The sequence below is a fragment of the Heloderma suspectum genome, chromosome 1 (genome assembly GCF_057233095.1).
Source record: "Heloderma suspectum isolate Gila_16-S chromosome 1, 16-S_ref, whole genome shotgun sequence".
Classification (NCBI taxonomy): Eukaryota; Metazoa; Chordata; class Lepidosauria; order Squamata; family Helodermatidae; genus Heloderma; species Heloderma suspectum.
The window spans coordinates 156,536,883-156,562,986 of record NC_139458.1 but is presented as its reverse complement, the minus strand read 5'-3'; the positions used below and the strand labels follow the sequence as shown (position 1 = coordinate 156,562,986).

Genomic DNA, 26,104 nt, shown 5'->3' with positions numbered 1-26,104 from the left:
AAACAGAATTTTAGGTCAGAAGGGTTTTTTGAACATACGGAGAATTGGTGAGACATAGACTTGTTTCGCACATCATTACTACCCGTGGGCTGTTTAAACATTTTTGTGAACCGCCCAGAGAGCTTCGGCTATTGGGCAGTATAGAAACAAACAAACAAACAAACAAATAAATAAAACCATACTACTTGGGACCACGTGGGAGTGAGCAAGTGAGCGTGCTGGCTCCTGATCACTGTAATTAAATGCATTAAAACTCTGGGTTGTTTCTCTCTCAACAACCCACCCAGACTGCTGGGTTCAGATGCCCCAGTGAACAACCCGGGAACGGGGCATTCCTGGGTTGTTTAGCAAAGCAGAAGCGGGGGAGTGGGCAGGAGCTGGCACCCTCACTTGCTTCCACGTGGTCACAACTACCCATAGTTTACACAAATAATGGGGTGGTCGTGACATGCAAACTGGGTCATTGTTTTGAGCCTCCTTAGTTTTGAGTGGCAGACAAATCCACTCAAAATGGATGTATGTTTGGGTTAATTGGGTTAAATGAAGAATATGGAACAGTCTTGGATATAGATTGTAGCTGGTGCAGGTTTACTTCAGTGAGCATATTCTTGGTTGTATAGTATTGCAACAACACGTATGCACGCATGATGCATTCTGTTTCCCCCACTCTGCACTAGCAAGCAAGCACATAAAATATACCTTCTTCTCTGATGTAAGGAAACAACAATACTTGTGCTTTTGGCCACCACTTTATTCTTTCCTCATTGAGAGGTAGAAAGAGAGAACATGGCAGGTTGGAAATAGGCCCATAACAAATACAATGGATTTTTTTTAGTAAAATATTAGATGTCCCAATGTCAAATTTATTAACCTGCTTCTGTCATGATAGGTGGTAGCCATTGTCCTTATTGTTGTATTTATAGTGCTTTCTTAGTCATAACATTTAGAATGTAGACACTTAATGAACACTGTAACTAATGGGTCATTTATATTTGTATGTGTGTATATTTTCAAGGGAGTAGTAAGAGTGTACCTACAAGAAGCTGAAAATCTTGTCCAAAAAGACAACTTCCTTGGAGCGATCAGGGGGAAGTCGGACCCTTACGCTCTTGTTCGAGTTGGCCTGGTGCAGTTCCGAAGCAAGACAGTACAAAGAAACCTGAACCCCATCTGGAATGAAATGTTTGAGGTGGTACTTCTACTTGAACACTTACTAAGCATAAGCAAGGTGCTAAGTGCTGAGAGTTCTCTCTAGAGTTCTCACTATATTAACAGCACAAATCTATGCGTGTCTACTCAGAAGTAAGTCCCACTGAGTTAAATGGGGCTTCTTCCCAGTTTAGTAGGTATAGGATTGTAGTCTAAGTCAACTTTATTTTTGAAAATATTTTATCTCTGTATGAGCAAATATAATTCAATTTGAATAGAGGGAAACTCTTCCATGTAACATATCACTGCTGCAAGTGTGGGTAACCTGTGGACCTCCAGATGTTTTGGCCTACAACTCCCATCATCCCTCACCACTGGCTCTACTGGCTAGGGCTGATGGAAGTTGTAGGCCAAAATATCTGCAGGGCCACAACTTACCCACCCTTGCCCTAGTGGTTCATTCACCCTTTTTTTGCTTGCCAGAACTCAGTCTCAATGCATTAGAGAGAAACTTGTTAAGCTACATCAGGGGTGCACAACCAGCAGGTCATATGTGGCCCTTGACCACTTCTGGTGCAGCCTGCAAAACCAGTGGAACCCCACCTGCTTTTTTTCCATACTCCAGTTGCTGCACAGCCAGTTTCTTCACCAGGCCTTGCTCCTTCCCTCTCCCAGCAAGGAAAAGCTCTTATCTCTGATCAGCAGCTGGTCAAAGATAAGAGCTTTCCCCTACTGGGGAGAGAGAGAGGGCAGGGCACAGGGAGGAAGCTGCTGAGTGTTTCGGTCCTGCTTACTTCTGGGGCTTGCCCTGCTTACTTGTAAGTAGGCATGCTGCCCATGTTTGCTTCTGAGTAGACATACAGAGACTTGGTATTTGGAGTGATATTTGAAAGTGCAGCTGAGCGATTTAGTCCTGGTTACTTCAGAGGAGAAAAAGGTTCCCCATTCTGCTAGTGGCAGTGGAGAAGCTACACCCCCTGCTATGATGTGCATATGCTCACACACATGCGGTCCCTGGCTCCACAGCAGACACGGAATATAGCCCTCAGGGCTGAAAAGATTGTGCACCCTAAGCTATGTGATGGCAAATCAACAACCATCTAATATATTCCCAGTTTCATTGATCATCGTGAATATGAGGGGTGAATTAAAGGGCAGAAAGGCATTTTTACTGTCCCCACTTCAGTATTATGCTTGGCAAATAGGAAACTGTCTTTCCCGCTGAATCAGCAGCTTCAGAAGAATAGGAAGTCCTGCACTTTTACACTTTACCGTACGTAGTGGCATTTCAGGAACAATAGGTCCACAGTGTTCTGTTTTTGTTTTGTTTTTAATTATTATTGTAATAATCTTTCTCTCCTTGCAGTTTGTTGTTCATGAAGTACCTGGCCAGGATCTAGAGGTAGACCTGTATGATGAAGACCCAGATAAAGATGACTTTCTGGGCAGGTGATAGATATACATTTCCTCTTCCATGTGTACAACTTTCTGCTGCCTGTGGTTTTTTTTTTTTTTCTGTTCTTGCTGCAGCTATTGCAGTATTGAGTCAACCATATGCACTTGGAAAAAATACAGGGTGCAGTTCTCTGTGGACTCTTGTGCTTCTGAATGCAGGCAGGGAACTGGCTATTTGAATACTCTCCTGCATTAAAAAAAATCTCCATCAAAAGCTAGGACATTGGGGAGAATGGTGACAGCCCTTCCCCCTGACATGGTAATTTTAAAATGTGCAATGAACTTCTGCTGTGGGAGAGCATTCAGGCATCCATTCCCCCCCGCCCCCATCTGCATCGGCAGTGGAGAGTCCTAGGGCATTTCTACACCAGCCTAAAATCCTGTATTTAAAACGGGGCTTTCTGTTTCCGTTTTAAATGCAGGATCACCACTGATTCCCTTTATATGCGCTTCCTCCCCCGCTTCTCCCCATATCTGAGTCTTCCATTCTCCTTCATTGTTCTCGCTCCTCTTCTTGCTGCTTTTCCTCTTTTCACGGAGGGCACTCAAGCGGAACACAGTGGAGTAATTTGATAGCTCATTATCTGCGATCTATTTAAAAATAGAACAAAGGGCATTTAGTGCAGGAGCCCGCAAACTTCCGTGAAGGAGCAATCTCAATCGCAGGATAAAAGCTCTGTGTGGTGAAGCCCCTAGTATGGTTGTACTTTCTACTTATGGTTTGGATATTGGATGTGAGTAGACTGGTGATCTTGCATTTCATATTCTGTTCTGGACCAGTGTAGCATAAAGATGGGGCAAGACAGGAACAGAGTGGCTGAACTGACTCCAGATATTTGTGGCACAAGCCAAAACAATATTCAATAGTTCACCCCATCTTGCCTCATTTACAAATGTGGAGCACGTCTTTCTGTCTCCAAACATTTACACAGACAGCCCCATTACCTCTTCTGAGCCCATCTGTGATAAAAATTTGTGATGGCTCTTTGTGTCACATGAAAGAGGATTGTGCCTTTGTTATTAGGATTATCATAGAATTCTAAGCAAAGCAGAACCCTGCTGTGTGTGTGTGTGTGCGCACGCGTGCATGTGTGTTTAATAAGTTGAGCCAGCGTCTCAAAGCAGCACTGGAATCCACAAGTCTTGTCCATTTCTGTTCCTAAATGTAGCTGAAAGAGCCAAATCTTTTGGGAAGCCCTCTAGCCTCGGCAAGGAGGATCTGCATATTCTCTGAACCAGTGCAAACTTGCACAAACTGGGGAAGAAGGATTCTGCTGTCTTTTATATACTCTGCTATCCTGGTTCTTGCTTGATTAGGCAGCTCCACTTCCATTTGGGTTCAGGACTGCACAGTTCCCTTGTGGACAGTAGATTTTTGAAAGCTGCAAGAACCCTGAGAGTTCCTGTGGAGATCTGGGAGAATGGGCATCTAAATGGCAAATGTGGTTCAATGTAAGCAAGTGTAAAGTGATGCACATTGGGGCAAAAAATCCCAACTTCAAGTATAGCCTGATGGGATCTGAGCTAGCGGTGACTGACCAGGAAAGAGATCTTGGGATTGTGGTGAAGCTCAATGAAGATGTCAGCCCAGTGTGCAGCCACTGTAAAAAAGGCAAACTCCATGTTAGGCATAATTAGAAAAGGAATTGAGAATAAACCTGCCAACATCATACTGCCCCTATACAATCTATGGTACGACCACACTTGGAGTATTGTGTACAGTTCTGGTCACTACACCTAAAAAAAGGTAGTGTAGAGCTGGAAAAATGCAGAAAGGGGCAACTAAAATGATCAAGGGGCTGGAGCACCTCCCCTATGAGAGAAGGTTACAACAGCTGGGATTGTTTAGCTTGGAAAAAAGGAAGGTAAGGGGAGACATGGTGTTGTTGTTGTTGAGTCGTTAAGTCGTGTCCGACTCTTTGTGACCCCGTGGACCATAGCACGCCAGGCCTTCCTGTCCTGCGCTCTCTCCCACAGTGTGCTCAAGTTCATATTCATTACATCGGTGATGCTATCTAGCTATCAAATCCTCTGCCGTCCCCTTCTCCTTTTGCCGTCAATCTTTCCCAGCATCAGGGTCTTTTCCAGGGAGTTTTCTCTTCACATTAGGTGGCCAAAATCTTTGAGCTTCAGCTTCAGTATCTGTCCTTCCAATGAGCACTCAGGGTTGATTTCCTTTAGGATTGACTGATTTGACCTCCTTGCAGTCCAGGGGACTCGTAAGAGCCTTCTCCAGCACCACAGTTCAAAAGCATCAATTCTTTGGCACTCACCCTTCCTTATAGTCCAGCTCTCACAGCCATACATTACTACTGGGAAAACCATAGCTTTGATTATACGGACCTTTGTCGGCAAGGTGATGTCTCTGCTTCTTACTATGCTGTCTAAGTGTGCCATAGCTTTCCTCCCAAGGAGCAAGTGTCTTTTAATTTCATGGCTACAGTCACCGTCTGTGGTGATCTTGGAGCCTAAGAAAATAGAATCTGTCACTGCTTCCATTTCTTCCCCTTCTATATGCCAGGAGGAGACATGATAGAGGTCTACAAAATTATGCATGGTGTGGAGAATGTGGGTAGGGAGACATTTTTCACCTTCTCTCAAAATACTAGAACCCAGGGTCATCAAGCTGATTGGTGGAAGATTCAGGACAGATAAAAGGAAGTACTTGTTCACACAGTGCATAGTTAAACTATGGAACTCGCTACCACAACATGTAGTGATGGCCACCAATTTGGATGGCTTTAAAAGGGGGTTAGACAAATTCCTGGAGGAAAAGGCTATCAATGGCTACTAGTCTTGATGGCTATGCACTACTTCCAGTACCAGAGGCAGTGATCCTATGTACAGCCGTTGCTGGGGAACATGGGTGGGAGAGTGCTGTTGCGCTCACAACCTGCTTGTGGGTTCCTGGTTGACAGCTGGTTGGCCACTGTGTGACCAGAATGCTGGACTAGATGGACCCTTGGTCTGATCCAGCATGGCTCTTCTTATGTTCTTATCTGCCCATACAGTTGGGGATGGGGAGGCAGAATATCCCATGGAATGAAAGAGACTGGTCTCACTCATCTCTGTTCGGTGTGCCCCTGTATCTGATTCAGGAGATTTTGCTATAGATGGAGAAAGCACAACTAATTCAAAACTGAAGGAGGGAAAAAAGAATGTCAACACCAGGAACCTCCATAGGCATAAATACTATCTGTTAACCATAAAAGTAAATACAATACTTCATAAAGGGTTGCTTTGTGTGACTTGTTCCATATATTTTACAGCTTGCTTATAAACCTTGCAGATGTGATGAAAGACAGAGTTGTTGATGAGGTAAAACTTGTTTTTGGCTTGTTAAGTCTGATGATGGCTTTTTATTCATGTTTTATAATGTTACTTAAAAGCATGCAGATTTTGTGAATGGGTTTTAAGGATGTTAGATTGTTGGCGATCAAAACATAAAAGTTCAATTTTATACAACTTAAAATGATCTATAGAGACGCTTTCCAACACCCTCCCCCCCCCACACACAGACACTTAAATCACATGAGTTCTCTATTGCCACTGAATATCTTAATGTTTGCGCAGGGCTGTTGATGAAAGATTACAAAAGCTGCAAAGAATCTTGGCGGCTCCTTTAAAAGCTAATTAAATTGATTGTCACATAAGCTTTCTTGGCTGATCCATTACTTGCATGGGATAGCAGCGTGTGTGTATCTCAAAAAGACTCTCCCCCATTAAAATACTGAAGATGAGTTGCTTGAGCTGCTGCTTCTGTTCCCACATGTACACAATTCCCAGCACACTTGGAGCTTAATGTGTCTTTATGACACTGATGTTTTTTTCTTCTCTTTTATGAAGTGGTTCCCCTTAAGCAAGATAGAAAGTGGACATGTGCATTTAAAGCTTGAGTGGTTTTCTTTGGTTACCAATCAAGAGAAACTTTGTGAGGTGAGTTTTTGTGAGTTGGGACAGCTGATTTAAGATAAATTCAGTGTAAGGAGATTTTTGAAAGGGTGTGAAACAAAAACAAACCACCATTTTGTCTGTGTGTCTACTTTGCTAGCTACGGAATGGCAGTATTTATTGTGGTGGGTGCATGTAAAGCACCTCCATAGCAAAATGCCAGGTATTTAAGAACCCTGTTTGTGTGGAATTTAGGAAGGGGCTCAGATGGGTGTATAAAGCATGCAGTCAAAGTCATGTTAGGGCCTGTGCCCATCTTGGTCCCCTGCCAACCACATAGCAGACAGTTAACAGAGGGACTGCCAGAGGGGGCCATATAGTCTGCAGGACCAGCTTTGTAATATGAACGTGAGGATATTAAACAAAAAAGCTAACATCAGTGTGATGATTTTGATTTTATATTTATTCTTTCTCAGGACAAGAATGGTCTTGCCACAGCAATTCTCATCGTGTATTTGGACAGTGCTTTCAATCTTCCTGTGAGTAAACTGCAACAACATACTCATATCCTTAAACTGCACACAAATAGTTGCCGTGTCTGTATGCTAACTATATGTACAGGTTTTGGTGCGCAGTACGTACTGCTGCTCTCCTGCCAAGCCTACCACTTTGGCTGACATAACATTGTCTTACTTGGAAACTAGAGTCCACAACGTCACTAGGGTCTGCCTGATTCTGCAAAATCGAGCTGTTTGGGAAATGGGATGCATGGCAGATCTATGTATTTAATGACTTCTACAAGTGAAAGGATGCTTTTTGAGATGCAACTGGAAGTCAGTCTTTCAAAACAAAAATTTGAGGCAGAGCATTCCACAAAGACCCCATGGCAAGGGTTCACTTGCTTGGGGGTGGGGGGCATGTGGCAAAGGAAGTCCAGAACTACCAGAAACATAGCTGGCTAGGCATACTTCCCCCTCCCTGACTTTTACAAGTTTTTAGATTAAGTCCCTGGTTAAGAAAAATATATGTTGCAAAAAATGACCTCCTAACTTCAGTAAAATTGGCTTCTGCCAGTAACCTGCCCCGTGGAGGATAAGGCTGCCAATGGCTATGTGTACTGGTGGCTATATTTTGCTTCCAGTGTCGGAGGCAGTCTACCTCTCAGTACCAGTTGCTGCGGAACACTAGCAGGCAGGTGTTATTGTACTCGTGTCCCACTTGTGGGCTTCTCATGGGCTTCTGGTTGGGGAACAACTGTGGGAACAACTGTGGGAACAAAATGATGGACTAGATAGGCCAACCAGGCGGCTCTCATGTTCCCTGCTCTTCAATCAGATTTCCAAGTTACAAAATTTGAAACCATAATAAAACAAGATTTAAAAAAAGCCCATGCAAAAATAAACTAAAAGCAGCAGAATGTATAAGAGCAGAATTTAAAAAACCATCAGCCAGGATAAAACAGATCACATTAATTAATGAAAGGCCTGCGGGGCAGGGTGCGTGTGTGTTCACCTGGTGCTGGAATGTCATCTAAGTAGGCACTGGGTGAGCTTCCCTAGGGTGAGCATTCCACAAATGTTGTGACATCTAATCTTATTTTTGTATCTCTTTTTAATGTTAAATACCTTCTCCAATACAGAAAAATCAGTTTGAATATTTCAATGGCGAATATGGAGCAAAGAAGTATAAAAAAGACAGATACCTCAAGGTAAAAGCCTCTTATTTCCCAGTGTCCCAAAGGGGCACACGTGCTGAACAAAATACTCAGTGGGTGTCATGAGGGATAAAAACTGGAAAAAATATTTTGCATCTTTGGGGTTAAGCTTTGTGTCTCAGCTTTGTCAGAACAGAAATATTAGTTGATTGGAATAATAGTGTAGGTGAGGCTACAGTGGTGTTCAGCATGTAGGAACAATGCGTAAACTAAGATTATGCAGTGGATGAGGGCTTTTGAAGCACTTCTCTATGATCAGTGGACTTCAGTTAAAATGCTGAGTAAAAATATTGCTTCCATATACTCAAAAGCATGTGTCTAGCCCTCATTGTGGCATAAACAAGTTTGAATTTCAAAGGTGCAGCAATTACTATTTTCAAAGCTTATTATTTCTGAGCCATTTGCTGATTTTTAAACACTTGAAGAAACAACAGTTCTAGTCATCAGAACTACTGGATTACCTCTGGAAAGACAACAGTTGTATACCCATCACTGGTCCTGTGCCAATAATCTTAATGCAAATATTTAATTATGGCCAATACAGTTTACAGCTTACCTGTAGTCCTCTGCTTTCAACTTTCATTGTGGCTTTTTGTGCTATCACCTGGCTCACGCCATCACTGATGAAACTCAGAAATCTTGCACCAGAAGAGCAGCAGAAACTGCTGCTTGATCCATGAGATTATCTAGCTAACTTATTCTATCATACTCAAATTCTATTTCCAAACATGGGTAGCTCCACACTGCTATATGCAGGAATAAATGCTGGGTGCAGTGTATTGCATTCAGTTGAGAAAGTGCATTATTAAAAATACCAAATTCTTAATCAAAGTAGAGTTCCTACCCCTTTCCAGATCTTGTTGAATCATCAAGTTAATGCTCGCCTTTCTGCTTAAGCCACCTTCTTCTCTTGTAGAGTTTATTGCTATTAACACTCTTTTATTTCAAAACTGTAAATAATAAAGAAGATGGAACAAGACCCTTCCTCCTTTGTCCTGCTCACAGTGGGTAACAAAACTCATAGAAGCAAGGTAAGGGGCACTGCCTTCTGTTTTTCATAAAGCAGACACAAGTATGTGTCGTTTGGTGGGTGTATGTGTTTCCAGTAGCAAAGTATTGAAGAACGTCTTGCCCTGAATGCTTCAGTACTGTCTAGATAATAAAAATGTAACCCTTGATGCTGTACCGATGCTGGCCCTGATTCAGTGCCAGTGGTGTGATGTCCTGTTCCCACACAGAGTGGGTGGGGTGTGATAGCATTGCTTCCGGGGGACTAGCCATGCTGTTGTTTTGTAACTATTTTTGTTAAGTGCAGCTGAATGAGCACTCCAGTACTGGCTTTGCACAGAATATGAGCGTGCAGGCACCTGGAATGGTTAAAAAGAAAACACTTGTACACTGAAAGAGAAAAAAAGGCAAACATTTTTGAAATGGTAGCACGAATGTGGTGAGGTGCAAAATGTGGTAGGAAGCATATATGGAATGGCAATTAGACCAACTGAATAATCACTTTATTTGATTTCAGCAACAATATCTAGCAAATTCTGCTGTGGGTCTGCTGGGCAGATAAAACAGTTCTATGTATACCTCTGATTTGGGTGTTTTTTTTAAGGCTTGGGTCTCGTCCCATTTGGGTAAGATAATTGTACCTGCTGTGAATGTTTGGATAGCCTTTCCACAACCTGGCACTTCCAGTTGTGTTGGAGTACAACTCCCATCACCCTCAGTGAGCATGGTCATTAGCTGGGGATGGTGGGATTTGTAGTCCAACATATCTGGAGGGCAGCAGGTTGGAGAAATGGCTTTGCACACCCCACTGAGGTCTGTGGGATTGTGTTCTGAGTTGATATGCATATAACCAGGCTGTTGACACCATTGTGCTGTTTCCAACAGAGCATTCCTAGGCATACCGCCTCAAGTGCCATTTTTTGGCAGAAAGGCAGGGTACAAATCAATGAATTAAATAAATAAATGTGCATTTGCATTGAACTCAGTGGGGCTTGATCGCAAGAATGCACGCTTAGGATTGCAGTCTGTGTGATCTCCAGCTAATGTGTGAATGTCTTTCTGCTTCCCCCCTCCCCAACTCCTCAAACAGACCTGTAATTTCACCAAGGATCCTGTGTGGGGCCAGGCATTCACATTCTTTGTCCACAGCGCTCCGTCACAATCTCTTCACCTGGAGGTCAGTTTGTCCTCTCTCTCTTTCTGTGAATGTGGTATATCAAAGTTCCATCTCTATACACATGTTCTCAGGTGTGTATACACAACTGCTGCTTTAGAAAATGACTGCAAAGGTAGATCACTTTTTTTTTTTTTTTTAACGGGAAGAGGACTTTGAGGGGGCCACAAATTTTACATTTTTGTATATGTGGCCAAAATGTAATTCATGATATTGCCCATGATGTCTTACACTGCTTGGTGTATACCTCTCATAGAGAATGTTTCCACTGGATGAATAGGCACCATCCCTTTGCAGAATAAGCTTGTAAAGCAGGACTTGGCATCATGGGGGCGGGGGGCCTGGGAGCCAAAAACAACAACAACAACAACGTTTTTCAAGCTAAATTTGTCTTTTTTAAGCTGCTGCAGCGGTTTGCTGCTGAAATTCAGTGGAGCACCATTTTTTTTACTGCCACTGTGCCACCAAATTTTGCTGGCAGCATCTGCAACAGAACACAAGGGGGCTGCATAAGGTCCACAGGCCATGGGTTGCCCACCCCTGTAGTACAGGTAGACCATTTGTATGGGAGACCACCTGACCTTAAAAGATTTAATAAACGTTTCAGTAATAGTTGGACTAGTTTGTTCATGTCATCTGTAAATGTAAGTATTGGCTTGCAATTTGTCTTTTTCCTTTGTGCTGTTTGTAGTGATACATTTGTGATGACGTATGGTTGAAACTGGTTTCTTATGGAAACCTTCCGACCTAATAAGGCAGATCTGTTGAAACAACATTTCAGAGGCCTTGAAGCTGCCTTGCCTAGAAAAACATGGACCTCTTCCATGAGAAAATAATAAATTATGTAACACAGCGGGCAGAAGACATGACTTGACCTCACTGAAATCCCATCTTTTTATGGGCTGTGCAGATAATGCTGCATTTCCATTGTAAAAGTAGAACTTTGTGGGACTTTTGTGAAGGTGAAGATGCTTTACAGAGTGAGAGAAGGGCAGTAATGAAGGTAACCTGTTGCACCACTACTTTGAGTGGTTGCCTCTGCTTCACTCAGTTACAAGCTAGTACCCGTTTGCCTTCCTTATGGATCTTCACACTGAATGCTGTGATGATGAAGTAGGCCCAATGGGACTTTGGGACACGTTTCGACTTGCCTCGATGAGACTAGCTGCTCCAACACTGGCACCCTGCTTTCACCCACAACCTTTCCTTGTTATCGGAGGCTGCTCCCCCATTACCACCTGTGGCAGTAGAGGCAAATATTAATGTGCTCATTTCTCATAAAGAGCTTAAAGTGGTACAGTCAATTGGTGCTGGGATATTTTTAAGCCTCAGATGGTTTAATATTCCTTGTTATAATGCCCCCTTGTTAAACAGAGAAATTGCTGCTGATCCACAACAATGCTCGTATGTATGATTTGGAGATGAAGGAATTAAAACATTGGTGGGACTGCCTTGTCATGCCCATCTTGACTGCATTGCGTTTTTCTATCTCTCTAGATCAAAGATAAGGATCGGGAGAACGCCCTGGGGACCTTGGTGTTTTCTCTTGCTCACTTATTAAAAAATCCTGATATGACACTTGAACAAAACTTTCCACTGGATCATTCCGGCGCGGACAGCTCTATTAAGCTGAAAGTTGTGTTGAGAGTAAGTTTAGGGTTCTTAATTTCCCACCCCTCCTCCTCCTGTGTAGAAACTTGCTCTGCATTCTTGAAAGTAATTAACCTTCTTCTGTAGCAGCTCACTTATTTCTTGGAAGTAAAGAAATAAAGTCCTCTGATTGCCAAGAGGTAATGAACTAATGATTTAATCTGTGTGAGCATTTCTTCCAGGCATGATGAGTCTGTCTTGGAGAACTGTATTGAAACCAAACTTGCATCATGTATGGATTTGTACTATTCATGCCAAACATGATGAGTTAAATCAAAGGCATGTACCGTAATCTCTTGATCTCTCCATGAGATGTCTCTATTAAATTAGGTGGAATATTTGTTGTTCATATCTAGGATGGCATGCTAGACGCCATGATTGTCATTCCTTCATAGGTCCTGCAGGAAACTGCCCACTTGAAGCCTACTTTTACTTATGGGTAACTGGTCTTGGTGTTCATTTTTACATGCAAGTAATAATCCAGAATAATCTTAGTGTTTTTATTAAATATAAAAACTGATAAGTGATTACTTTAAATGCTGAATATTTACCAAATTATATGTTGAGGGGAATGCTGCAGTTAACCATTTATATGTCTGAATATGTATTCAGAATCCTTGCAAAACCATGTATACTTAACATAGTTTATAACCTTGCATTTCATAGAATCATAGAATAGTAGGGTTGGAAGGGGCCTACAAGGCCATCGAGTCCAACCTCAATTTGTATCAGTAGCCGTTCATATGTTAGGATTTACAAGCAGCAAAAGTGTGCTAAAATTGGAGTGAGCAAATAGCATTTTGAGCTGCATTTTACTATAGAGTTCCAGGTTCTAGTGTTAGTACTTCCTCTGTCAAGTGCCATTCCCTACTGTTACTGATAAGTCAATATTAATTACAAACACTGGGGGACTGGAACATGAGGCTTGGAGGAGAAACACAATACCAAGGAAGGAGAGGAGGACTTGTGCTTTCCAGTGCCTTTGGCATAGGAAATATTATCTCTGGCTAAATTACAGTACGTTCAGCACTCACATCCATAAAAAGCATAGCCTAAAATCTATGACTTTCAAAGGCCAAATAACATGAGCCTTGCAGAGGAGATATGTGGGACAATGCATAAATAACTAGATGAATAGCTTCCAAGTCAAGACTGGTAGGTGAGTATTAAATAAGGTGAGCTACTAATAAAAAGCTTGAGAACTTCTTATCTTGGAATTGTTCACACTCAGACTTGTCTCATCTGTTTTCCTTGTTCTACAAATGAGATATTAGGATTTCCAAGAACACCCAGGGGCTCTTTCAAAATAACTTTCAACTTTCAAAAGAATGATCTCAAGTGTGTTTCATAGATGCGTATCCAACATATGGCTTGTATTTCTTTCCCAAGAGAAAAGTAATTGGGGAATTAATTTGAAAGCCCACAGCACTTACCTGGGTAGAAATTGTATCTCTGTTCACCTATACATCTCTCAGCAGTAAGCAAATGTTTTAAATGCTCTCTCTTTGACACCTAATAAGAGAATAACTGCTGTTGCTACAGTTTTTCTCTTGGGATAAATGACAAGGATTGTGACAACTATAATGATTAACCCTCCATCAATACAAAAATGGATTTCAGCCAATCCAGTAATGGGTCAAATGTACACTGAAAGCCATACAAATAAAAAGTATGGTGGAAGTTACTAAGCACGACACCATTTGCAATAAAAAAACATGCCAATATTGAAACCTTTTCTTTTTCAGTAAAACAGTATAGTTGCACATACATCATTGGGATTAACAATACCCCCCAAAATAAAGTAAAAAAAATCTACACGAACAGTACATGGAAATCTAACTGACCTCAAAGTCTTTTAAACAACATACATGTAACATAATTATAAGAGCTGCACAAGTATTACCATGCAGTCATCAATTGGCTGGCTATATATCTAGACTCAACACAGAATTTGATCAGTTCTAAACTTAGGTCTACTGGGAAGATACATCTTTGGAATGAATCATAGAATAGTAGGGTTGGAAGGGGCCTACAAGGCCATCGAGTCCAACCCCCTGCTCAATGCAGGAATCCAAGTCAGAGCATCCCTGAGAGATGGCTGTCCAGCCTCATCTTGAATGCCTCCAGTGTGGGGGAGCCCACTACATCCCTAGGGAATTGGTTCCATTGTCGTATTGCTCTAACAGTCAGGAAGTTTCTCCTGATGTTCAGCCGGAATCTGGCTTCCTGTAACTTGAGCCCATTATTCCATGTCCTGCATTCTGGGATGATTTTGAGAAGAGATCCTGGCCTTCCTCTCTGTGACAACCTTTCAAGTACTTGAAGAGCGCTATCATATCTCCCCTCAGTCTTCTCTTCTCAAGGCTAAACATGCCCAGTTCTTTCAGTCTCTCTTCATAGGGCTTTGTTTCCAGGCCCCTGATAATCTTTGCTGCCCTCCTCTGAACCCTCTCCAGCTTGTCTGCATCCTTCTTAAAGTGTGGTGCTCAGAACTGGACACAGTACTCCAGATGAGGCCTAACCAGCGCTGAGTGGAGGGGAACTAGTACTTCCTGGGATTTGGAAGCTATGCTTCTATTAATGCAGCCCCAAACAGCATTTGCCTTTTTTGCAGCCACATCACATTGTTGGCTCATATTCAGCTTGTGATCTACAATTCCAAGATCCTTCTCGCTTGTAGTGCTGTTGAGCCACGTATCCCCCATCTTGTAACTGTGCCATTGGTTTCTTTTTCCTAGGTGCAGAACTTGGCATTTATCCCTATTAAATGTCATTCTGTTGTTTTCTGCTCAGCGCTCCAGTCTATCCAGATCACTTTGAATTTTATTTCTGTCTTCCAAAGTATTAGCTATCCCGCCCAATTTTGTGTCATCTGCAAATTTGATCAGCATTCCCTGCACCTCCTCCTCCAAGTCATTAATAAAAATGTTGAAGAGCACTGGGCCCAGGACTGAGCCCTGTGGTACCCCACTCGTTACCTCTCCCCAGTTTGAGAAGGTCCCATTGATAAGCACTCTTTGAGTCCGATTCTGTAGCCAACTGTGGATCCACCGGATCGTTGTTTCATCTAGCTCACTTTGAGCTAGTTTGCCCATCAGGATATCATGGGGCACTTTATCGAAAGCTTTGCTGAAGTCGAGGTTCATTATGTTGGCAGCATTCCCACAGCCGACAAGGGAGGTGACTTGATCAAAAAAAGAGATCAGATCAGTCTGGCAGGATTTGTTCTTGACAAGTCCATGTTGGCTTCGAGTATGCCATTGTGGATTGTTAAATGGTTATACTGTTTGGAAAAAAGTTATAGAAACACACACCATTGGCCGCCGTTTGGTCATGTGTTTTGATCATGCATTCCGAAGTATATTTGGTGACCATCTGGTCACAGGTATGTGTGGCACCTTTAGTTTTATTATAATGGCAATTCATGCCTCATCATGGTTGAGAAATACCTGGAACGTGGAGTTGTGAAAGACTAACACAAAAAGTTTGATCCCCACACCACACCCAGTGCTGTTGGGGTGTTTCGATTCCACCTCTTGATGGAGGATTAAAGTTATAGCTGTAGCTTTCCTGACTTGACAAATTCCAAAGTGCAAGCTCCTCATTCTTGTCTCACACAGCTGATACAAATGGTGCAGTGCATGTTGGGAAAAACTTTGGCCTTTCTGGGAATTTGGACCTTCTACCTCAAAAGTGCCCTTTAAAAGTAACCTTCAGCAATAGGGAACAGACCAGATTGCCTTATCCAGGGTCTCTTAATGATGGGGAGGATCGTATTTCTTTTTCCTTTTAGGCTTTGGACATAGAGGAACCTGATCCAGAAAGCAGCTATATTGGGGTTAATGCCTTAAAGCAAGTTCCTGTCCCTGCCACGGAGCAGGATGGAAATCAAGGCAAGACCCGGCCACCGTCACCACCGCCACCGCCACCACCACCACGTCCCCAATCACTTCCATTAAAAGTAGAAGTGTCCAAAGCATCTCAAGCGAGCAGAGACTCAGGTGTGTCTGAATCCACAGGTGACAGACAGGAGAATAATGCTAACTCTAAAGTAAATGAGAAATGGACAGGCCCAGTTGTGATACAGGCAGTTGCTGGAATTAATGAGAACGCAGGCACTGGTGGCTTGGACCCCAAGTTCTTGACCCCTCCACAGACCATTCCTGCAGTCCCGAAGTTGCCAGCCCTGCAGAGACTCCAGCTTGCCCCCAGCTTGGTGTCCCTGGGCACCCTAGCCTCTTCCAACTGTGACGTAACTTGCAGCAATCTGGACCTCAATAAGTAAGTCTGATCTGAATTGGAATTTTTGCCTAAACTGAACATTAGCTATGTGCTTTATTTCTCAGCTGAATGTGGTAACATAAGGCAGACTCAGCTATGGTCCCACTTACAACTGCTCTTCTTTTAAACAAGTGTTATCTTGACTGTTAGTGGTATCGCAAATGGATAGAATTAACTCCTCAAGCCAGGCTAGAATATTTGTGTTTAAAACATGGCGGTCCTTTTTACAGTTTTGAGTCCTGCATTACTTTAAAAGTAGATAAGGTTTCTGTGCAGGACTCTGTAAGCATCTTTCAAGTCCAAGTCTGTAGTGGAAGGGCATCTATTTCTCAAGGTCTACATTTGGAAGAGAGCAACGCAACGTGGGTTATTTTGTAGTGCAATCGAGTTTATAGCATGGGAGTACAGAGCTTGGAAAGAATAGCAACAGACAGGTCCTACAGAAATATTACTATCTCCTCAGAGTTATATGCCACTATAGCTGCACAGAATGTTGTCGGCTGGGATGCTAGGTCTCGCTAAGGGAGTGCTCTTTGTATGTCCCAATAAGCATGTATATTATTACGACTGACTGTTTTTCTGTTAATATGAATATATTATGTATTGTTGGAATACATTGAAACACACCTCAAGGTAAAACAGACTGCTGATACTGCCAAGAGATGGAAGAATCAAATATATTTTCCTTGGTATACAGTGGTCCTCATTTTGGGAATGGTTTTAATGTGAGTTTAGCTTGGTTGGGGGCGTTGCAAGTGTAGTTTTGCATCGGAGCTTGGGTTTTGGTTATGCAGCATATGTTCCGCTGCTGGGATTGGGAGCATTCGCTTTTTAAAATTAAATCCATTGCCTTGCAGTGGGACACTTCTTGCTGGAATGCCCATGGGAGAGATCCACCTCACTGTGCGCTATGCTTCCTTACGGCAGTCTCTCATCGTGCTGGTCAATGCATGCAGGTAATGTTTGATAGAGCTATTTCTGCTCATCTTCTATGACAAATAAGTAGGGCTTATAAACATTGTGTAGCGCTTAATGTTTGGTATGCACCATCTGCTGTGACACAACCAGGATGTGCTACATGGATATACTGGTACTACAATGTGAAATTCAACTTCATCATGCTGCATCTTTCTAACATGGAATTGGACCACTTGCAACTGGCAACGTTGGCCAGTGAACTTCTCCGTCTTCCCCCATACCCCTAGCTTGGTCTTTGACCTGCAATACAGTTGCTCCACCCATTCTGGGTTGCATAATTACACTGATGGGCGGAGCCAGGTAGTCTCCAGTAACTTTGCTAACCATTTCAGAAGGAATACTCCAGAACAGGGGTGCTGAACCACTTTCTCTTTTAGAGACGCTCTCAGGGGCTGCATTCCAGGGGTGGGCAAGGCCAAAATTCATTAAAAAAACCAGTATGTAGCTTAAAGCTCTTACTGCCAGTAACCAAGCCTTAGGAGAGTCCCTTCAACACTTCAGAATGGGGAAAAAGCTGCACCGAAGTCAGGAAACCACCAAACAATGTGGAGGGTTGGGACTGCGGAGGGCCGCTTTGGGAACCCTCGAGAGCCAGATTCAGCCCCTGGGACTGAGGTTCTACACCCATTTTAGATGTGGCACCATCTGCATTAACCCTTAGCAGCAGCCATATCCCCAGAACAACCTGTGATGCACAAAAATGCTCTTCCTATTTATCCTGTTTTCTCTAGTTCTTTGAAGGTAAGAAAGAGAAAAAAGCAGTACATACAGTAACCTTAACTCTATATAGATTTTTTTTTAGTCTACTGATCACAAATATGGTGCTGCTTTCTGTCCCAAAAGAAATTTAATGCCATGCTCTCAGCATGGGGCACATCCATATGTCCGCATCTACTTGCTCCCAGACAAACGATGGGTAACCCGAAGAAGAACAACAGTAAAGAAAAGAACTCTGAATCCTCACTATGATGAAAGGTAAGTAAATCCTGTAAGATTTTTTTTCTTATTGAAACCGATACATTTCAGCTGCTATTCACATTGATGTCAGTCAAGAATGTGCAGTTTCACCCAGGCCTTGAAACCAGAGTTCAGTTAAAGCTATGCCTTAGTGGAAGAATTGGATGCTGTAGCAGTACCTTGATACAAGAGATGGGCAGGAATATTAAGCTTGTAGCCTTTTCCTCCTCATTTAAACCTGCTTTCTCAAAGCTGCTATTCCTTCTGTTATGAGAAGTGGCTTAAAAAAAACTGATTTCTGGGTTTTCTCATGGTGATATATACCCACTAGCATGGAATCTATAGATATACTCTCAGAAATAACTACAATTAACTCTTTTTAGCTTTGTTTCTGTATGTGTGGTGGGGAGTAACATGCCTACAAAACCCTGCCAACTACACGCACCACCTTCTAAAATGTATGCTAATCAGACAGGGACTCTGGGACTTGATACTACAGCAGGGCTGCTCAGCTCAAATGCAGGAAAATACATTTGAAGCTTCTACATGAAGGTGTATTGCTCCCACATATCATCTTCCCTTTCCTGAGGAGGCTTTGCTTTTATGATCTATGGAATGCATAACGAGTAAGCCACATATGCTGAAGAGGCTGAGGAAAAATGAATACAACTTCTGCTGTTGGCCTTTTGTTACAAGCCTACCTGCCAGGCAGCCATGGCCTCTGAGTAGCTGGAGGTCTCGGCACTGGGTGTGGATTGTAGTACATGCAGTAGGGCTGTGCCATTTGAGGCAGCCGTGCTGCATCTAAGGAGATGGTGTGGTTTCTCCAGTGAGACGGCCCCACCTCTCTAAAGTAAAATATTTTGGTTTCCACAGAGGCAGTACTGGTCAATGCCCCCCACTACCACATACTCATACTGTCTACAAACTTCTAGTTATGGGTATAAAGTGGAAGATCTGAGACTCCAGCATGACACAACTTAGTGTTCTCTGGAGCACAGAGGATGAAACTGGAGTGACCTCTCTAATCTTTCTGAAGCAGATAGGTTAATAATGCTTCCCCTGTCCTACTGTGCAGAGGCCGCTAGTGAAGTGAAAGAGCCTTAAGTGTTGAAAGTACCCCACCCATTCACCTAGTTGCATAGTTCTAAGTTTTATAATTCAATATTTGAAAGTTTAGGATGTCTTACATATCTGAAGTAATGTTTCGAATCACAATTTAAAATAAAACAATAACCTCTTGCCATGTTGAATTCAGTGTTTGTTTAGCATGTGTACATTTTCTATTTACTTTTAGATTTGAATTTTTTGACACTTTAGAAGACATTAAGAAACGAGCTTTAGATGTTGCAGTGAAAAATAAAAAGTCGTTTATTTCACATGAAAGGAAGGAACTTGGAAAGGTAAGGCACCCTTTAAAAACATACAGCATACAGAAAGTGAGCTAGTGAAACAGAGTGCATGTGAGGAAAAATCAGTATATGCATGTTGCAATAAATATTCTTTCTCGCAACTCCTGTATACTTGGAGAGAAGAGTCTCCTATACAAATTATTTAGGTAACTAATCATTCAGTGTTATAGTAATTCACTAAAAAAATCTGCTTCTGTCAGATTTTTAATACGTTACACACTCACTCCTCTAATGCATAGCAGGCATCAAAAAGATGGGGAAGAATGTGAGTGGTAAGAGAAAATGGATTACCACCCACATTCCAATGTTCATAACTCAATATAAACTTGCTTGGCCATATTGTGCCTGGGAATAGTCTTCATTTATTTTCAAACTACATGCCTGTAGCTCAAACAGTTAATCCAAATATTCAAGCTAACCAGTAGTGGCTGCTTTTAATTTTGGCTTTTCTTTTAAAGGTGCTGATTGACTTGTCAAAGGAAGACTTAGTCAAAGGCTTCTCCCAATGGTATGTTTGAATTTGCAGCATATAAAAAGGTAGCAACAGCTACATCTGGGGAATAAAGCTATACTATAGTGCATTGCACTGACATACTCCTAAGGCATTGCTAGATGCTATGGAGACAAGACTGGATCAGTAGGACTTAACAGTGCAGTCCAGGCAAAAAGGTACCCTGCCCTACTTATAAAGACTTGTTTTTAAACCTTTTTTTGTTCTCGCAGAAGAGATTCCTTCTAGTCTGACGCCACTGGGGCAAAAAAAAAAAAAAACTTTTTAAAGTGTGTGGGAGAAAACAGTGGCGATCCCTCTCCTCCACTACCCAAGTTATGCTCTAGATTACTTCCATTTCACCCCTATATAGGGATTAAGCAACAGACCCAATTTTCCACATGGATTTGCCACCTTCAGTCTAGTTGGCCCTCAGTCACAGACTTAGTGAATGTCTAGAACTGCAATGGTCAAAGTGACCTAGTGTAAACTCCTTCTGTTAGATCAGTGGTCTGTCCAGCAAGTTCATTTATGAGAGTTGTAAAAAAAAATAAAAAAAATAAAAATGGCCTTCCCTCTGTGCTATGAAGTATTTAGACTTCTGAGAAACAGTAATTTGACCAACTGCCGCTCTTCCTCTTTGCATCCTGTTACTTCAGCTGTTCTACTGGCACATTCAGCACTGCTTTATCAAAGACTGTTTAATGCGCCTTAATTTTTTTTAAAGGCTACAAAGCTGAAATATAGAAAGACACAATGCTACAGGCTTTGCTGTTATCCAAAACATGTTCCTTTTAGAATTACCGTGTTGGCTATCTTACCTTGAATATTTTGGTTCAAGCAAAACTAGTTCAGTGGTGGAGCACGTGTGCAAAAGGCCCCAGGCTCAGTCCCTACCATTTTCAGGTAGAGCCTGGAAAGCTGCCGTCCATCATTATAGACAGCACTGAGCTAGATGGACCAATGGTCTGGCTATGTACGGTAGCACATGTTTAAAGTAGTAAATGTTTATGCTTCATTGCCTTGCTCCTGGGAGATTCATATACTCCAAGCCCAACCTGCTTTTTGTAAGGATCCAAGGAAAGGCTTGGAGAAACGCACTGTTAGTATGAAAATCATGTGCTTTACTGTATACTTACTTTATCATGACTTCTGAACCGACTGCTTTTCTTTTACAGGTATCAACTGACAATAAGTGGACAACCCCAGAGCTGATATTTGCACCCAAACAGCTGAATCAGTGTACATATGTATAGATTTAACTTTTAAAGACTGCTACAAAATAACTGTAGATTTTTATATTTCGGTCACACTATTAACTTATTTAATACACACTGGTATAGAATATTTCTTTACTGTATGTTTTCCAGGACCTGTTTTGGCACTGATCCTACATTCAATTAGTACTGGCAATACTCATGACAAACTCTACACCCAAAACCAAGCTTCCACATTAACATTTGTATACTTGTGGCATGAATATAGGTCTACAGTGTAGGAATTGCCACCAGGTTCAAGTTTTAACACTATTCTAGCACACTATTGCACTTCAGAAGAAGCAATGCATTCCTGTGGGGGTGCTGTACACAAAAGATGGTACTCTCTACCGTCTCTACTTCTCTGCCTCAAGACCATCTCTACTTCTCTGCCTCACAGCTACTATGCCTAGAGAACTCAGGAACTTTCTATAATGTTGAATATTTGGTATGTAAAACAGACTGAAGATGTAGACCATTTGATCAGGATCTAACCCCCCTTTCTGGGATGTGAGTGGAGTTTCTGTACCTGCACAGGAGTGCAGGTAATTGTCACTTCCACCAGCATTGAGTCCTGCTCTGGAGGGTCCCTAATCTTTACAGGCACTGTGTGGGGGGTGGGGGTTACAGTGGGAAAGGATGACTGGCACAGATGTAGCCCTCTGGATCCCAGTCATAGCACTCTGAACCAAAGTTTTATGCTATTTATGTCAGGGACAGAAACTGTGTAGTTCTGAAACTGCTTATTTTAAACCATGAATTGTATGAGTGTTTTTAATGAATAAACAATGTTATGTGATGAGATGATGGTTACTTAAGACTTATCAGTTGGATAGTGCTGTCTCTCCTAATGAACATACTGTGCTTTGAAAATCTTTGTCGGTACAGCCTTTCATGCACATGCCAAATAAAACTTCAAGATCAAGTAAAGACACTTTTAATCAAAATATTTGATAACTATATATGAGAGGTAGACAAATTTTAAGTTTTATACATGGTTTACATTATTGGGCTTTCCATATCAGCTTCTGCACAGCAGGTAGTATATCTGCCAGATTTCTGACTCCTGAAATGAGAAAAGTGACTTTGTACAAGTTACCATGTCTTTCAGACTAAACATATGAGCTACTTCTAGATTTCCAGTGAAGCACCAGGGGCTATGGCTTCTATAGCTAAAATTTAATAATTTCTGTATATCCTAAGATAGGAGAGGTTGTAGCTAGGTTGTCCCTCTCAAAGAGGTCCCTGCTAGCAATGTATTTGCAACTGTATAGCCACAGTGACAAGGGCTGAACTGGTATACAAAGCAGATAGTTCTGCTTTATATTCTTTAGCTCACAAAATAACAGAGTATAAATACACTGTTTAGCCTGACAAGTTGCCATGAATGTTTACTGAGTGGCCATAAGAAAGTAACTTTCTGCCTAACCTGTCCTCACAGGGTTAATATGAGAATAGTAGATAACCTGACATAGACTGCTTGAATTCCTTTGAGGAAGAACAGATTTAAAAAGCAAAAAGGTACAGAAGGCCCTAACTTCTGTCAAATGCAGTTAATTTTTCTCTGCTTCTAACATCACAAGATAGGAGGAACAACTACGTAACACTTTACGCAAACACAAATAGGACAGTTAATCACTCTGCCACCCAGCCAAGAGGGCCTTCCTTGTTCATACTCTTTCCCAGCTATTAGTTTTAATGTCCCTGGCCTCCCAAAAGTCAGACAGGTCTTGAATTTGGAGACAATTATTATACCATGAAGAAGTTCCTTACCTAGAATGTGAAGTAAGTTTTCAGTAAGAGCTTGGAATGCTGGAAAAAAGTCATCATGTTCTTCTAATTTGTAGATAATGCTGAAAAAGATAAAACATAACAAGCGTTTATTCCCTTGTGTGCAAGAGCCTTGATGCTCTGTATAAGGAGTGGAAGACAGCTTGATTTGATTCCACCCATATATATATATATATATATATTCAACTGGAATAGAATGTATAGTATATAAATATAGGTTGTCAGAAGAGATTACTAAGGAAGTACCTTCTGGCACTGAAGATTGTTACAAAGCACCATCCGTGCGCTTGGTGCTTCATGGCGTATGAGGGGAGAGGTCACTGCCCCAATGGGTTCACAATCTAGAAACTGATACAAGGGAAGCTGAAGGACAGGAAGGAAACTAAGACAGCGGTAACAAGGAGAAAATGTCAGTTACATGTACTTAGTCCTCCAGGCAACAGTGTAACTAAGCTTAAGTGGTTAAACCAGAGGCTTCTCAGGAAAGACGGGGTTTGGAGGATTCGTTGTAGGAAATACTATGAATACAGGCATATGAATCTAAACGCATTATTCAAAGGTAACTATTAACTATGAAGGATCACATACCTTTGGATGTCGTGTGTTCCCAGCAGCTGCTCCACCTGCCAGGTCACATTTTCATTAAAGAGACTGCATAGCTTTCCCACAGTGTTCACCAGGACACTGGGTGGGGCTGAGGTATCTAGAAAGAACGCTACATTAGGTTCCAGAGCAGAAGCTTCTGCACAGAAACTGATTGTCATGACAACGCTGCGGCTACCATTTTATGTAGCAGGCTGATCAGTGAGTGATCTACCTGAAGTGGTTGCCAACGCAAATATCCAAACAAAGCAACACATGGGAATGATTCTAAGAGTTCTATTTCTGATACTTTAAAGCAATTAATTTAAGGATACACAAAGATCAAGATACTGAACACAGAGCAAACCAAGAAAGTCACTGAAGGAAAGCCAAGCAGGCACCTATACAAAAGCCTAAACAATATCCTTCTTAAGTCAGGTTCAGTGGTGTATATCAAACAAGTTATCCTGAGTCCACAAGAGCAAGATATTCTTATATGAAAGGACACCTTGCTTAAAACCAAGAAAACAGTAAAATAAACTAAGAGTTGTTGTTTTTTTAAACCAGAGACTAAAATAAAGTAACAAAATCCTTGACATAACTCAATGTTTGGGCTTATTATTTGACTTGTGCCTTGCCTTTCTACCAAAAATGGCACTCAAGGTGGCTTAAAATCTTTTATCACATTTTATCAATAATACTTCATAAAAACAACAAAGCAAATACAGTAAACACAATTAAAACACAACAGTAACAGTAAAAACAGCCCCCAGCCCTACTGACCCACCTACACACAAAAGTCCTGCTAGAATAAAGCGGTCTTTGGCTGCCAGCTGAAGGACAGCAAAGAGGGAGCAAACCTAACCAGCAGGGAGTTCCACAGCCAGGGGAGTGGCCACCAAGAAGGCCCTCTTTCATGTCACCGCCAAACGCCCTTCTGAAAGAATGTGTTGAAAGAAGGGCCTCTCCACAAGATCTTAACTGGGCAGGTCAACATGGGAGAAGGCAGTCTTTCAGGTAGCCTGGTCCCAAGCTGTATAGGGCTTTATAGATCAGAACCATCACTCTGAATTCTGCCTAGAAACAGACCAGTAGCCAGTGAAGCTATTTTAACAAGGGAGTTGTGTGCTCCCTGTAGTCAGCCCCAGTCAATAGGCTGGCTGCAGCATTCTGGACCAGCTGAAGTTTCTGAACCGTTTTCAAAGGCAACCCCACGTAGAACATGTTACAGTAGTTGGATCCATATAGAGTAGACCTATTGCAATCAATGGGCTTAAGGTAGTCATGACTAACCAAGTCTTATTGTTTTCAATGGATCTACTCTTAAGTATGACCAAGTCAGGTTCCAACCCCTTCTGGTTTGCAAGACAGCATGGAATTTTCATTCTATAATGAAAGGGTGAAGACAATATATTATAATAATGACATTAAAAGTGAAAGAAGAACTTTTAAAATCAAATCAAGAAGAGCATTAATAAACAAGTACAGGGCTGAATTTCAGTGATTTTTACAGAATTATTGAGCCCACAGTATTAGATATAGGAATCATTTCCCGCAGACATTACCAAGATATCTGGGACTCAATGGAATTTTGAACAGAGATCTCCCATTTTTTATTATTCTATCCCTTAATTGAGGGAGGCTTTAATGCAGAGCAATTTGGAATTTAACTGAAATAACTTAAAATATCTTAAATGTAAGAGCCAATGCCCATTAGCATGAAAGTACCACTCCAGCTACTCTCTTCTCTTCGTTCTACGAAAACATTTTTGTATGAAGTCTAATGCTTCAAACATGAACACCCCTCCCCCCCACACACACAAAAACACACACTCTTCTTGATTTCAAAAGGTGGAGAATACCTACTTATCAACATCTAGTTATCCTGTGTTGGTTTGAACAGGTCTGAGTAAAAGGCAACAAAATTCATACCTAGTTCTAAGAGTTCACGGAGGTTTCTCATAGCATTGGTCATTTCACCAAGTTTTGTGTAAACTTCATTCATTCGAGGGTAAACTCCATTCAAAGAATTCACATCAAACAGCTTTTGAAAGTGGGAGACAATTGCATACAATGTTTGTTGTGAAGGCACATAACTTTTCTGTAGAATGCCAGAAAAAAGGGGGGGAGGGATGAAGGAGATTGCAGTTTTCAGTCTCAATTAAACTTGATGGAATACTGGAAATGAATTCACTCTAAAGTCCAGCAATCTCCCACAGATAACCAGTAAATTGATAGTATTGAGGAAATAGTTGTGTGATTTTATAAGTATTCTATGCAGGATAAGGTCTCAGATAATTATAAACAAACATGGCC

The 26,104-nt window shown here is 41.7% G+C and overlaps 2 protein-coding genes across 22 annotated transcripts in view; one reads left to right on the top strand and one right to left on the bottom strand.

Annotated features, from left to right (window-relative positions):
• The window catches only part of ESYT3 (extended synaptotagmin 3), a 47,522-nt gene extending 25,180 nt beyond the window's left edge, over window positions 1-22,342 (top strand). The window contains exons 9-23 of the mRNA XM_084807830.1: window positions 1,016-1,189; window positions 2,516-2,598; window positions 5,874-5,922; window positions 6,451-6,540; window positions 6,972-7,034; window positions 8,135-8,203; window positions 9,175-9,240; window positions 10,308-10,394; window positions 11,889-12,038; window positions 15,835-16,322; window positions 17,180-17,278; window positions 18,144-18,275; window positions 19,555-19,660; window positions 20,128-20,177; window positions 21,338-22,342. Coding sequence (XP_084663956.1) covers window positions 1,016-1,189; window positions 2,516-2,598; window positions 5,874-5,922; window positions 6,451-6,540; window positions 6,972-7,034; window positions 8,135-8,203; window positions 9,175-9,240; window positions 10,308-10,394; window positions 11,889-12,038; window positions 15,835-16,322; window positions 17,180-17,278; window positions 18,144-18,275; window positions 19,555-19,660; window positions 20,128-20,177; window positions 21,338-21,374 — 1,743 coding nt within the window. The 3' untranslated portion in view covers window positions 21,375-22,342. The remainder of the gene's footprint in view (window positions 1-1,015; window positions 1,190-2,515; window positions 2,599-5,873; window positions 5,923-6,450; window positions 6,541-6,971; window positions 7,035-8,134; window positions 8,204-9,174; window positions 9,241-10,307; window positions 10,395-11,888; window positions 12,039-15,834; window positions 16,323-17,179; window positions 17,279-18,143; window positions 18,276-19,554; window positions 19,661-20,127; window positions 20,178-21,337) is intronic.
• CEP70 (centrosomal protein 70) overlaps window positions 22,337-26,104 on the bottom strand; it is a 30,001-nt gene continuing 26,233 nt past the window's right edge. For 15 of the 21 annotated variants that reach the window (XM_084807951.1, XM_084807900.1, XM_084807930.1 and 12 more), the window contains 4 exons: window positions 25,721-25,889; window positions 23,795-23,909; window positions 23,189-23,268; window positions 22,337-22,481 (listed from right to left, as the gene is read on the bottom strand). In XM_084807951.1, coding sequence (XP_084664077.1) covers window positions 22,420-22,481; window positions 23,189-23,268; window positions 23,795-23,909; window positions 25,721-25,889 — 426 coding nt within the window. In that variant the 3' untranslated portion in view covers window positions 22,337-22,419. Of the gene's footprint in view, window positions 22,482-23,188; window positions 23,269-23,794; window positions 23,910-25,081; window positions 25,175-25,720; window positions 25,890-26,104 lie in introns of all 21 variants that reach the window. The other 6 variants (XM_084807914.1, XM_084807958.1, XM_084807992.1 and 3 more) reach the window with 2 other exon arrangements.